Raw genomic sequence first — 13,662 nt, 5'->3', positions numbered from 1 at the left:
TCCCCAACCCACTGAGCAAGGCCAGGGATTGAACCTGCATCCCCATGGATTCTAGTCAGACTTGTTTCTGCTGCACCACAAAGCGATCTCCCGATATTATGATTTTTTTGAGATACAATACCATGTCATAGCAGACTAGACTGTATGACTTTAAAAATCACTATACTATATATACTCTATTGAATATAAAGCATTTTGCCAATAGGAGAGCTATTGGAACACTTGCTGAGAATCAAAGGGCTTTCGACACTAGACATCTCCACCATGCAAATTCTGCCAAATCTTGGCTATGTTTATATCATCTACTGTGAACTATAACTTACCATTTTCTTTAAATTATGCAGAAAAATAATCCTACAATCTCTCTGGGTTGGATATTCAAGAGTCTCATAACTCTTACAGAGGGAAAGTTGGGCTTTCCTCTGAATAGCTGCTAGTCTAAATCTCACCTATTACTATTAGAAACAACTGTGGCAGTATAAACATACAACTTTGTGGCAAATACTAGTATTTTCTTTATGAACACCTGTATTTGCATTAACAAAGAATCCATCAAGTACCAAGGAAAAAAGTTCTATTTCCTTGGCAGCATCCCTTAGTTCCTCCACGTCATATGGGATATTAAAATGGGAGAGCAGGAGCTTCAGCTGAGGTTTCAGTTTTTCTGTTTCTGTTGTGTGTTGGGGCAGGATGAAAGCAGCTTCTGTTCTTGTTGGCCCTGAAAAAAGCCAAAAGCAAGACACAGATGAAGAGCAGTCAGGGAGAGAAAAAGGAGACTCCTTTGAGATAAATGCAGACATGGCCTCCACTGCTGATGGGGAGGGCGATTTTGGTCCCTGCCCTACCTTCTCCCACAGTCTGTAGACTGCACCACTCTCGGCCAGGCCTATCTGACAAACTCTGTGCCAGCTTTCTAGGGGAGGTAGCCAGGACACCCCCTTCCACTGCCTGCAGGAGAAACCCAATGGACCCTTTGAGGAATGACTTAGTAGGAACAGAAATAACTATGGTCCTTGGTAGTAAACAAAGAATATGACCTAGGAGTTCCCGTCATGGCACAGTGGTTAACGAATCCGACTAGGAACCATGAGGTTGCAGGTTCAATCACTAGCCTTGCTCAATGGGTTAAGGATCTGGTGTTGCCATGAGCTGTGGTGTAGGTCGCAGATGCGGCTCTTATCCCACATTGCTGTGGCTGTGGCGTAGGCCAGCGGCTACAGCTCTGATTCAACCCCTAGCCTGGGAACCTCCATATGCCACAGGAGCGGCCCTAGAAAAGGCAAAAAGACAAAAAAAAAGAATATGACCCATACATAAACAAATATATTAGGGGAAGCTGAGAACCTTTACCTCCTTTCATCTGGCTCACTCCTACTCTTCTCTAAGCACCCAGTTTGGACTCCCTGCTTTCAAATACCTTCTTTGATTTCCCACAATTGGTGACTGCCTCTCCAGGTGTACCTGGTAAATACATCACTCCGAATAAAAGTTTTATCAGATTTCTTAATCATCTGTGACACAAAGTAAGGGCAGAAAGACTATTAAATTGATTCAGATAAGGAATTTTTTAAAAAAATATGTAATATTAAAAATGAGGAGTTCCCGTCATGGTGCAGTGGTTAACGAATCTGACTAGGAACCATGAGGTTGTGGGTTCGATCTCTGGCCTTGCTCAGTGGGTTAGGGATTTGGCGTTGCCATGAGCTGTGGTGTAGGTTGCAGACGTGGCTTGGATCCCAGCATTGCTGTGGCTGTGGTGTAGGCTGGTGGCTACAGCTCTGATTAGACTCCTAGCCTGGGAACCTCCATATGCTGCAGGAGCAGACCTAGAAAAGGCAAAAAAAGACCAAAAAAAAAAAAAAAAAAAGAAAAGAAAGGAATGTTAGAGATCACTTAATCTAAAAGGTTTATTTTGGAGATGAGTAGATTTAGGCCCAAGGGGAGGAACTGATCTAAACATGAAGGCACACAGTGAGGCCACAACAGAAATAGGCCTAGAGCTCAGCACTCCCAACTTCAAGTTCATTGCTTTTTTCCTGTCTTTTAACTGTTGTTATAAAGAGATAATAATGACTAAGAGATGCATTTGTTATTTTTGCCATCAGAAAATATTAAATTAATACTTGCTTATTAAGAAGATACAACTTCTTAGTATACAGAAAATTTTTAAGCAAGATCAGGTGACAAAATAGCACATGTGCAAAATCCCAATGTTTTTACTTCATATTTCTCTAGAAAAGATTTCTTACCTGAAATATTGGTATTCATAGAGCCTGGAGATTCAGAACCCTGGATGTCAGGGTCATTGTCATCAACAGGGACCTTTTCATTTTCCTGACCAACCTCTGGGATTTCATCCACAGCTATACTTAGCACTTTGGAGAGAGGCAAATACTGGAGGGCCTACAGAAGGGGACAACCAAGAGGCCGCACATCAACTCAGTTCTCACAGAAGCTTCTAGACTTTGTTTCAGGAGCAGTCCTTTGCTTTGATAGAGGAGAAAGGAGGTAGATCTCAGTAACCTACCAATCATGGTGCTAAATATGGAGCTGGGTGACCTGGTGCTGTTGCCAACTGTAAATGACCTTAACCTCTAGGCAGGTCTATATTGATCAGCTACCCCTAGTGGACATGGCCTTGTGTGAGGTACTAGAGATAGAAAGATCAGGGACAAAATTCAAAGCATTCAGAGTTCAGTGGGGAACCTGGACGTATGAACAGATTATTATATGATGTGACGGGGAAAGATGATTCAGAGGTAGACCCATAGTGACGGATTAGGGAAGGGATGATGCCAAGGCAATGGCCAGGTTTGGTTATTGGTGGTGACACTCCAGATGAGGTATAGAAGAATAAGAAAAGATTAGGTGGCAAAATAATAATCCATCTAAAACGAGCATGTAGTCATGTCACTCCTTTTTGATGCCTCTCCTCTGTGACTCTCTTTACTCTATGCCCCTACTTATTCTATTCTTTCTTAGCCCACTGTTGGCTACTTACTGCCCATTTTCCTACCATCCTGTGACCCACTTACTTTTCAGCAAAGATTATATACTTCCTACATGGCTGAGGACTTGTACCGTCATGAATTAGACCCTCATTAGATGCCGGTGAATAAAGAAGTAGCTCTACATAGGAGAGCATAAATCCAGAACAGGAAGATGAAAATCAAAAACTTATACAGTGAAATAGTGTAACAGAGACATCTTTGAGAAAGCTAAATGGAGTGATTTCATTAGAGCAAATGTGCAAAAGAAAAAACTTTCAGAGATCTCAAAGAAAAAAGCTAGTGACCTATTATTTTCCTGCTATTTGCAGGGCACTGGAATCCAGAAACTGACAATTCAAAACTAAATGACAGATGTGAGAAAACAGTGTGCTGACCATCCTGGGAGGCACAACAGCATCACATTAACTGTCTCACATACCTGCAGGTATTGGTGAATAGTCTTGAGTGAGTGTAGGTGACACACTAACCAATTTGTGTAAATAGTCAGGTCTTCCTGTGTCACTAAGTTAGGAGGATTCTTTTTTCCCATAAGGAAGTTTTCTCGTGCAACAGACAATCTATCAGCTCTATGAAGGGCATCATTGTATTCCTGAATAATGTAGGCAACTTGTTTCTGTTTAAGAAAGATGCAAAGACAGAACTTGGTTATTTGTAAGCCTTCTTCCTTGTGTCATCTGCTTCCAAGTACAGTGTAATACTGTTTGGGAGCCAAATAAGAGGCTCTTGGAATATCAAAAATCTTCCATATTCCAAATCTGACTGACAAGGACAGTGGTCAGTCACATTCTTAGGACTTAGAAGGAGAGCAATCCAGCAAAGAGTCAGTGCATAGGGATATTTAGTAACTGGTGCTGGTTTCTTAGCTTTTTACCTATATTCTATGAAGAAAAATACGTTTTTTGTTTTTTGTTGTTGTTGTTGTTGTTGTTTTTTAATCATAAAGCTTCCTTCGAATCTTCTTTTTTTTTTTTTTTCCATTTTAGGGCCACACCTGCGGGATATGGTGTTTCCCAGGCTAGGGGTTGAATCAGAGCTGGAACTGCTGGCTTATGCCACAGCTACAGCAATGCCAGATCTGAGCTGTGTCTGTGACCTACACCAAGTTCACCTCAACACAGGGGATCCTTAACCCACTGAGAGAGGCCAGGGATTGAACCTGCGTCCTCATGGATACTCATCAGATTTATTTCTGCTGAGCCACAACGGGAACTCTCTTAAATCTCATTCTTAAAAATAGGTACCATAATCTTCTGCTATGGGCAGAACTGGAAAGAAAGGGCATCCATTAGTTCCTTTAGCATCTTTAGCTATGACTTTTTTAAAAAGTGATAAATTACACTGTGGGAATATAAATTAGTACATGTATTATGAAAACAGTATGGAAATTCTGCAAAAAATTAGAAATAGAACTACCACATGATCCAGAAATCCCACTCCTGGATATATATCCAAAGAAAACAAAATCAGTATCTTGAAGAGATATCTGTATTCCCACATTCAACTGTAGCATTATTCACAATAGCCAATATATGAAAACCTAAGAGTCCATTAATAGATGAATGGATAAAGAAGATGTGGTATATATATACAATGGAATATTGTATATATACAGTGTAATACATATATAGTTATATATATATCTTAATATATATATCACATATATATACATACAATGGAATATTACTCAGCTAAGAGGAAGAGAGGAATCCTAATATTTGTAACTACATGAAGAAACTTGGAGGACATTATGCTACGTGAAATAAGCAAGACAGATAAAAAGACAGATATTGTATGGTATCCCTTAAATATGGAATCTAAGAAAAAAAAGGTCAAACTATGAGAAGCCAAAAATAGTGGTTACCAGAAGCTGGAGGGGCTGGGGGAAAGGGGAGATATTGGCTAAAGGAAACAAATTTATGGTTAGGTAGTACGAGTAAGTCTAGAGATCTAATGTACAGGCATGGTGACTATACTTAATAACAGCATTTTGACAGGGTTAATGATCACTTTGTTTCACTACGAAAAACAGCCCACAGGTGCTGCTCATGGGCTTCTTACCTTATAAAGAGGATAGAGTTGTTCCATGATCTTACTGTGATGGCAAAATCTCTTCCACCTAAGCATATGCAAATATTTACTCTGGGCCAGCTGGGTAATTCTCTCTGTATAATACTTTAACAACAACAACATCAAAAATTAACACAGAATATAATTATAACAGGAAGATTGGATTAACTCTTTAGAACACTAACAATAGGAAAATAAGTCTCTGGTTGTTTTGGAAAGATGTATGAAGATCATAAAATTAAAAACCAGGCTCGGAGTTCCCATCATGGCACAGCAGAAACAAATCCGACTAGGAACCATGAGGTTGCAGGCTCAATCTCTGGCCTCACTCAGTGGGTTAATGATCCGGCGTTGCTGTGAACTGTGGTACAGATCACAGATGCGGCTCAGATCTGGTGTCGCTGTGGCTCTGGCGTAGGTTGGCAGCTGCAGCTCTGATTAGACCCCTAGCCTGAGAACCTCCATAAGCCGCAAGTGCAGCCCTGCAAAGATAAAAGACAAAAATTTTTAAAAATTAAACAAAATAAAACCAGGCTCAATATACCATTCAAGTTTAAATAAAGCAGTAGGGCTTTGGCCAATCCAATAGACTGTAGTTTCAGTTATCAATTGGTGAACAATTTTAGCAGTGATGTAACAGCCAATAAAATTATCTAAAGCTGAGTTTAAAAGTTTTTTAAAACTTTAAAAAAACTGAAGTTATGAATCTAAAATACAAATCACATTATAGGTGAGATAATAGCTTTTAACCTCAGATAATAAATTTTGATAATTAAAAGCAGTCAAATAAGCCAACTCTTTTAAATATTTTATTTCTGATAAAAATGATACAGGCTATGATGGAATAAATAGGAGCAGACTTACCCTTCCATCATAAACAACTAGAAAATAGGACAAAATACACAAGGCAACTGTTTTCTGACATGGGAAAACAGGCAAAGCAGAGCTGCTGTCCTTGAAAGAAAGGAAACAAATGAAATGGGACCTACAACCACCCTAGTTTTCTGCCTGAAGAAGGCTGATTTTGAACCATGGAATAGGAAAACAGAACATGATGGTCTCTCTGGGTTAAGGAAAGAGAAATCAAAGTTTAGGAAGCTGGGTCAGCTGGAGTTTGAAAGTTATGCAGAAAAACGGCTGCAGGAATATGCATAGAGATCCCTTTGAATTTTTTGCTAACTATTAAGCCCTGCATACAGAGAGTGAAAACCCATGAGGCTATGCAAAGAATAACTAACTAAGGAACTGTAAACTGAATATTTCTCTGAGTTCATACAGGGTCAAGAGATATTCAAATTCCAATCAGTGTGAAGAGTCCTCACTGAACATTTGGGCATTCAATGGAGACATGAGAGGGATCACAATTTAGTAAGAAGAATAAACTATCTCTGGAGTGAAGGTTACTCTAAACCTGCTCTAACAAAGCTTAAAACCAAGGCTTGAAAGTGTGAAGTGGATCTATAACTTAATTGCCTGCCAAATAAAGTCCAACATCTCTAAAGGAATTAAAAAAAAAATCAGCATTCAGTAACGTAAAACTGCAATTCCCACTGTCCAAAAAAAAAAAAAAATTACTATACACACAAAGAAGCAGGAAAATATGACCCATAGCAGGAGAAAAATTAATGAAGACAAGGATCCAGCATTGCCACAAGCTGTGGCATAACGTCACAGATGTGGCTCGGATCCGGTATTGCCATGGCTGTGGTATATACCACGGTTGTAGCTCTGGTTTGACCCCTAGCCTGGGAACTTCCATATGCCACAGGTGTGGTTGTAAAAAAAAAAAATTAATGAAGAGAAACAGACCCAGAAATGGCACCAGTGATGAAATTAGCAAATAAGAACTTTAAAAGCCCCTTTATTAATATACTCAATATGTTCAAGAATTGAATGGAAATATGAACATAATAGGAGAAATTAAAAACATAAAAAATGATCAAATAGAACTTCTAGAAATTAAAACTATAATATATGAAGTAAAAAATTCACTGGATGGGATTAACAGCAGATTAGATGGTGCAGAAGAAATGGTTAGTATACTTGAAGATCTAGCAATAGAAACTGTACAAAATGAAGCCCCAGGAGAGAGGGGGAAGACTGAAAAAAATTTAACAGCGCCTCAGTGACTTATGGAACAATATGAAGTTATTTAATATACCCATCACTGGAGTCCCATAGGGAGGGATAAGGATAGACAATATATTTGGAGAAATAACAGTTGAAAAAAACTTTAATTGATGAAAATGATAAAAGTTCCAATTCAAGAAGTTCAACCAACTCAAACCAAGAGAAACACAAAGAAAACCTCATCAAGGAACATCATAATCAAATAGCTTAAAACAATTAAGAGAGGGAGTGCCCGTCGTGGCGCAGTGATCAACGAATCCGACTAGGAACCATGAGGTTGCGGGTTCGGTCCCTGCCCTTGCTCAGTGGGTTAACGATCCGGCGTTGCCGTGAGCTGTGGTGTAGATTGCAGACGCGGCGCGGATCCTGAGTTGCTGTGGCTCTGGCATAGGCTGGCAGCTACAGCTCTGATTAGACCCCTGGCCTGGGAACCTCCATATGCGGTGGCAGCGGCCCAAGAAATAGCAAAAAAGACAAAAAACAAAACAAAACAAAACAAAAAAAAACAACAACAATTAAAAGAAAATCTTAAAAGCAACAAAAGGACATATTGTGTTAGGAAATGGAAAATATGCAAGCCAGAAAACAGTAGGACAACATCTTTAAAGTGATAAAAAGGAAAAACTATCAAGCTAGAATGCTGTATTGAACAAAAATGCCTTTCTAAAATGAAGGCAAATAAGGATTTTTTTCAGAAAAAAAAAAAAAAAAAAAAAAAACAAAGACTAAGGAATTTGACCCTGGCATATCTGTACTATGAGAAATGTTAAGTTTTTTAGGCAGAAGATATATCATATGGAAATTGACTGTACTAAGGTTTTCAACTTCAGCACTACTAATGTTTGGGACTGATAATTCTCTGTGGTAGGGGTTTTCCCGTGCACTGTAGGATGTTTAGTAGCATCCCTGGCCACTACTCATTAGATGCTAGTAGCAATCCACTCCCATCCCCAAATGATGACAATCAAAAATGTCCCAGGACATTGCCAAATGAACCGTACCTCTATCCTCCTCCCCTTCTCTCCAATGAGAAGCACTAATATACACAGAAGAGTGACAGAAATGTGAGGGGGAGAGAATCCTGGATGAAGATAATGACAACAGTTTGACTTGCAAATACTGTTTCTTTATGATTCATTTATTAGTTAATTGCTAACTAGATGCTAATGAGCTACTTTATATGCATACGGAAGCTGTAACTCATAACATAAGAATGAAGAACAAAGAATTTTAAAAATCAAAACAATACATGTTTATTATTTAAAAATTAGAAAATATATAAAAGTAGAAAGAGGAAATTCATTATTCTACCATCCAAAGACAGTAATTGCTAACATTTTGGTTTATGTCCTTCATGTGATTTTTCTATACATTAAAGGACCATTATTATGATACATGCACACATTAGTTTTTATTTAATATTACATAATAACCTCACTCCTTATGCAAAAAAGGTTTAATGGCAGAACAATATTCTATCAAATACCATGCTGTTTTTCTTAACTTTCCTGTTAGACATTTAGGCGACTCCAATTTTTTCACTTTTTTTATAATTCTGCAATAATAATCTTTATGGAAAATCTTTTCCCCTTTGTTGTGAGTTATCTTTTTAAGAGAAATTTTCGGAAATTATCTTTCCTAGGTCAGCCAACAGCTTTTTGAGGTCTGAGACAATGTTATATTGCCTCATAAAACCAGCACAGGGAGTTAACTAATAGAAATTTAGTCAGTCCATTGAGTGACTATCAGAGCCAAACTTAAATGGGTCTCTAACAAAATAACATTTATATTAACCAGTTTCTGCAAACCATACATGTAGAGAAAATCCTATCCTGGCCAGAGGATACACCTGAAAGCTAGCTTTGTTTATACATTTCTACTAAATTCCAGAAGTGTTTTTCAAATTGCAAAAGGACCTACCTGCAACAGAAGCAAAGGTAAATTTTCAGGAGTGTACTCTCTCCTTAGGCAGCTCTCTAGCTCCCTCTGCATGACATCTGCTTGAATAACAAGGGGCTTTGACTCAGCCACCTGAACCCCAGGGAACAAAGTAGGCAAACAAAAGCAAAGAAGTAAATAAAACTATCAGTGTCTATTGACAGAAGATTACATACAATTTCTGATAGTTTTCATATAACACATTGTGCTGTTATACATAAGTTTCCAAATAACAAATTTTAATATCCTAAATCAAGGAAGTGTAAAGTCTAAAACACTACAAAAATCAGATACCTCCAAAGAAGTACTGGCCTGCTCTGACCCATCAGTTAGCTGAACATTGGGCTGGTTTGTCCTTGTAACCACTGTCAGTAGATCAGCCATTCACTTGAAAATATAAGCCTTTCCTGCAATGAATCTCCAACAAGTTAGAAAACTCTAACTTATTGTATTGAAATAGCCCACTGTCCTACTCACCTGTAAAGTTTTCTTTAGAGCCAGCTCCCTTTCTCTTCTAAAGAAAGAAATGTCCTTTGGCATTCGAACAGAGCTGCAGGAAGGTATATGCAATAAAAGCTGTAATTATAGAAGCTATAATAGATCAGGTTAAAGACAGGCCCTGATTAATCTGTAACTCCACAAGTGCTCATTTCTAAATAAGTATATCATATTATACTTCATTGCTGGGTGCATGTAAAAGGCACATGCTTCGGTCTTAGAATCTCTCTTCTGTACACCTCATGCCTGCTAAATCTTTTCTGGGCCATTTCTCTTTTCCTTCTCCCCAAACAAACATAGTTTTTTACCCTCATTTACCTCTCTATTTCTGACTCCACTGTATAGGCAGAGGCACACTGGTGACAATATTTCTTTCCTCATCTATATTTCCTTCAGTAACCTCATTTCTAACAACTATTGTGCTTATTAAACCTCTATCTCACTCCACTGACACATAAAATCAGTATCTTATAATTTAAACAATATGTTGGGAGTTCCCATCGTGGCTCAGCGATAACAAACCTGACTAGGATCCATGAGGATGTAGGTTTGATCCCGGGCCTTGCTCAGTGGGTTAAGAAACCTGAGCTGCTGTGAGCTGTGGTGTAGGTCACAGATGTGGCTCGGATCTGGTGTTGCTGTGGCTTGTGGCATAGGCCGGCAGCCACAGCTCCGATTCAACCTCTAGCCTGGGAACTTCCATATGCTGCGGGTGTGGCCCTAAAAAGACAAAAAAAGGAGTTCCCGCCATGGCGCAGTAGTTACGAATCTGACTAGAAACCATGAGGTTGTGGGTTCGATCCCTGGTCTTGCTCAGTGGGTTAAGGATCCAGCATTGCTGTGAGCTGAGGTGTAGGTTGCAGACCTTGACAATTCTAGAATACAGGAAAACCTCAGGGACAGCAGTGTGAGACTGACATAATGTCAATTGTCCAAGTGAAGAGGAGAGGGGGTGTTGATGGAAATGTGGGGCTGATAGTAGGAGTTAAAGCTCCTGAAGACCATGCCTTCACACTGCCACTATTTACCTGAAAGCTCCAGGAACTGACCCCTGAAGAGTCCCCTGTTCTTCTATCTCAAACTTCAGTTCTGCCAACTGCACAGCCAGTTCTTTTTCCAACAGCTGGATCCTTTCTGTGGAAGCAATCTTATAGATTTCATCCATGGTTTGTAGTTACTATTTTTCTGATCTGTGAAAAAAAGAGCGTATAAAACTTGTGGCTGCCTCCCTTGGTGACCATTACCCAGCGCATGGGACTTTGCCTAATTTTGTACAAGAAATCATGTCAATGTTGTGGAAAAGTATGCTTTTGCAATTTGTAGAAGCACCTAGATTATTGTCACTTATAAGTTAATTAATTGGTAAACAGTAGAGGAAATGTAGGTTAGAATCTCCATTGACCATCTTTATTCAGCCCAGCTCACCTTTAAGAATATCTCAGCTCCAGCTTTAACTGTGAGGGTTTATTAAATGAGACTCCACCCCGCCCCCCACCCCTCTGGTTGATCTCCATAGTCTTCATAAGGGCTTGTGTTGATTAGACACTAAATGCTATGAATGGTGGTTACAGCTGCTGTCTAACATCACCTCAGCTGGAACAAATAGGTGTGTATAGGTTCCCTCTGCATGCCTGAAGTATTTCTCCATGAGCCTTTTTGAAAGCTTCTGACCAAGGAGAAGAGACTGAGGGTGGAGAGCTGTTTGACATGATCATGATCCATGCATGCACTTCTGGGTTTTAAGAAAATCATGCTTATGCATTTGAATGGGTTTTCTTCATTTTGAATGCTTATATTTGTCATACACATTTTAACCATTAAATACAATAGTTGACAACCCTTTTGCACCACCCCCAGTTCACAACCTGTCAGATTTAACACAATTGTTTGCTAAGTACTTAGTATAAATATTTTAATTAACAACATAAATTAACTTCATTGATCCAGAATGAGACCTGAGAATTGTGGGGGATTCAGTAGATGAGTGTTTTCTTGGGCTATTGCTGCCCTCATCTGTCCTGGACAAAAAGGGGTAAAGTCACTCTTAGGCCACATTAAAAAGGTTTGAAATATTTAAACCTTCCTTTTTCCCTTTGACATTTCATTGTTCTTTTTCAGAGGTATTTCATTTCATTTTCTCAAGTTAATCTGCTGCCCTTTCAACAAATAATTAAGGTATAGAGATGTTTTGTGCAAACGCTTCCTTTGGGAGGCTATTTATTCTTTTAATAAACATTAAAATGGAAATGAGCATCGTGTTCAGTCTAGGTTGTGAACCTGCAGAGTTATAAATCTGTCATGTTTGACACACTGCTGGAGAGCAATAAAGTGCACTGTTTTTGTTCTCAGCAAAAGTGAAATGTTGTTATGAAAAATATTTGCCACTTGGCAGTATCCTTTCAAGTTGGGCAAACAGTTAAACAGCCGCCTTAACAGCTGCATTCCAACTGGCAGCCAAGAGCAGCCACAACACAGACTGGCTGATTTTTCTCTCAGAGGATGGACATTCTGCCTTCATTTCCTGATCACTTTCAACATTTCACAGCTCAGAAATGAGAACATTTAATCCTGCATCATTTAGCTTGCTACAGAGTCAAGTACAGTATTCAAAAATTAACATAAGGAGAGGTTGGTCTTTGAGACCTGTCCATGAAATGCATCTAACTCAGAGGAATCCATGCCTGCTGAGGACTCAGGCCTTGTTTCAAGAGACAAACAACTATTCGTTTTGGGTGGCTGTTAAGGTGGGGTCCACGTACTGAGGACCTACTTAACATGAGGCAGGTGCTGGGCCCTCATTTAAAGTCTCAGAAAAGAGATTCTCAAGAATTATTTCAATAACGTTAAATAAATACATTTAATTTACTATTGATTGTAAACAAAAGGCATTTTTTTATGTGTTTAAAAAGTGGTAAAAATCTAAGCTCTAAGAAAAAGATAGTAAGATTAGCTTGAGCAGGGTTTGAAGGTGTTCAGTGGGTAAATTGGGCTTCAATGGCCTTAAAACAGGGATGTTTAGAAGATAAACAGTAACTTTAGAGTCTTCTAGGAAAATGTGTAATGCATATCAAAAACATTAAAGAGAATGGAAATGCAATATAGAGCTTCCCAAACAATGAGAGGTGAGAGATAGAAATGGGTTTTTTAAACTTAATAGAAGCCAGGAAAAGAGAAAAAAGGAAACAAGAAGAAATACGGTAGAAATAAGTTCAAAAATATCACTATAATAAATGTAAATGGATAAAGTCTATCTATCAAAACACATAAATCAGCACAGTCCTGAGCATTTTTAAAACCCTTAAAATTTGGTAATGTGATATGTGCCAAAATAAAACGTGATTGTTATTCTAGCAAATGCCCAAACAGAATCAAAACTGTAAGCAAGCTGGCCCTGTATCACGGTGAGCAATTCAATCTTCTTCAGGAAGATCTGCAAGGTATTCCATAATCCCCCTGGGTAAACCTTTTTTGATGCTTAATCATCTTTGCTCATCAACATGTTCTTCCAGTGTACAAATGTTATTTCTCCTGTTTTACATTACACACCATCTTCCAGATCAGTAGGGGCAAAGCTAAGCTGTTTTAACAAGACACAATTGTCAGTGGCTTAAAGAAAAAAATTGTTAAAATATGTCTAATGTAATGTGTTTGGTCCAGGGAGTATAGTAGCTTTGTTCCTCTTGGACATTCGAGGACCCTGATTCCTTCCAAGTCAGTTCCACCATCCCAAGGCATTGTTTAGACAAACACATTAGTGTTTTCTCTTCAGCGTGGTTATAGAACATGACCTTTATTTTAGTTAGGTGAGGGGGCATACGAGACAGATACATTTTGTGTGTGTGTGTGTCTTTTTAGGGCGGCACCCTCGGCATATGGAGGTTCCCAGGCTAGGGGTTGAATCCAAGCTATAGCCACCAGCCTATGCTACAGTCACAGCAACGTGGGATCCAAGCCATGTCTGCGACCTACACAACACCTCACAGCAATGCTGGATCCTTAACCCACTGAGCGGGGCCAG

General features: G+C 39.0%; 1 protein-coding gene across 21 annotated transcripts in view; it reads right to left on the bottom strand.

Moving 5' to 3' along the window:
- CCDC162 (coiled-coil domain-containing protein 162) overlaps nucleotides 1-13,662 on the bottom strand; it is a 204,536-nt gene that overhangs the window by 149,639 nt on the left and 41,235 nt on the right. For 18 of the 21 annotated variants that reach the window (XR_002343788.2, XR_014806635.1, XR_014806634.1 and 15 more), the window contains 7 exons: nucleotides 10,673-10,834; nucleotides 9,624-9,696; nucleotides 9,129-9,239; nucleotides 5,070-5,183; nucleotides 3,430-3,624; nucleotides 2,250-2,403; nucleotides 561-718 (listed from right to left, as the gene is read on the bottom strand). Coding sequence is in view for 18 of the 21 variants with exons in the window: in XM_021090803.2 (XP_020946462.2) it covers nucleotides 561-718; nucleotides 2,250-2,403; nucleotides 3,430-3,624; nucleotides 5,070-5,183; nucleotides 9,129-9,239; nucleotides 9,624-9,696; nucleotides 10,673-10,809 (942 nt within the window). In the remaining 3 variants the exon portion in view is untranslated. Of the gene's footprint in view, nucleotides 1-560; nucleotides 719-2,249; nucleotides 2,404-3,429; nucleotides 3,625-5,069; nucleotides 5,184-9,128; nucleotides 9,240-9,440; nucleotides 9,697-10,672; nucleotides 10,835-13,662 lie in introns of those variants that run through there. The other 3 variants (XM_084961863.1, XM_084961871.1, XM_084961900.1) reach the window with 3 other exon arrangements.

The sequence above is a fragment of the Sus scrofa genome, chromosome 1, assembly GCF_054392235.1.
Source record: "Sus scrofa isolate SSC_HxYL_T2T_F1_AM1 chromosome 1, Sscrofa_HxYL_maternal_Yorkshire_Landrace_v2.0, whole genome shotgun sequence".
NCBI lineage: Eukaryota > Metazoa > Chordata > Mammalia > Artiodactyla > Suidae > Sus > Sus scrofa.
This window is presented reverse-complemented; position numbering and strand designations above follow the sequence as displayed.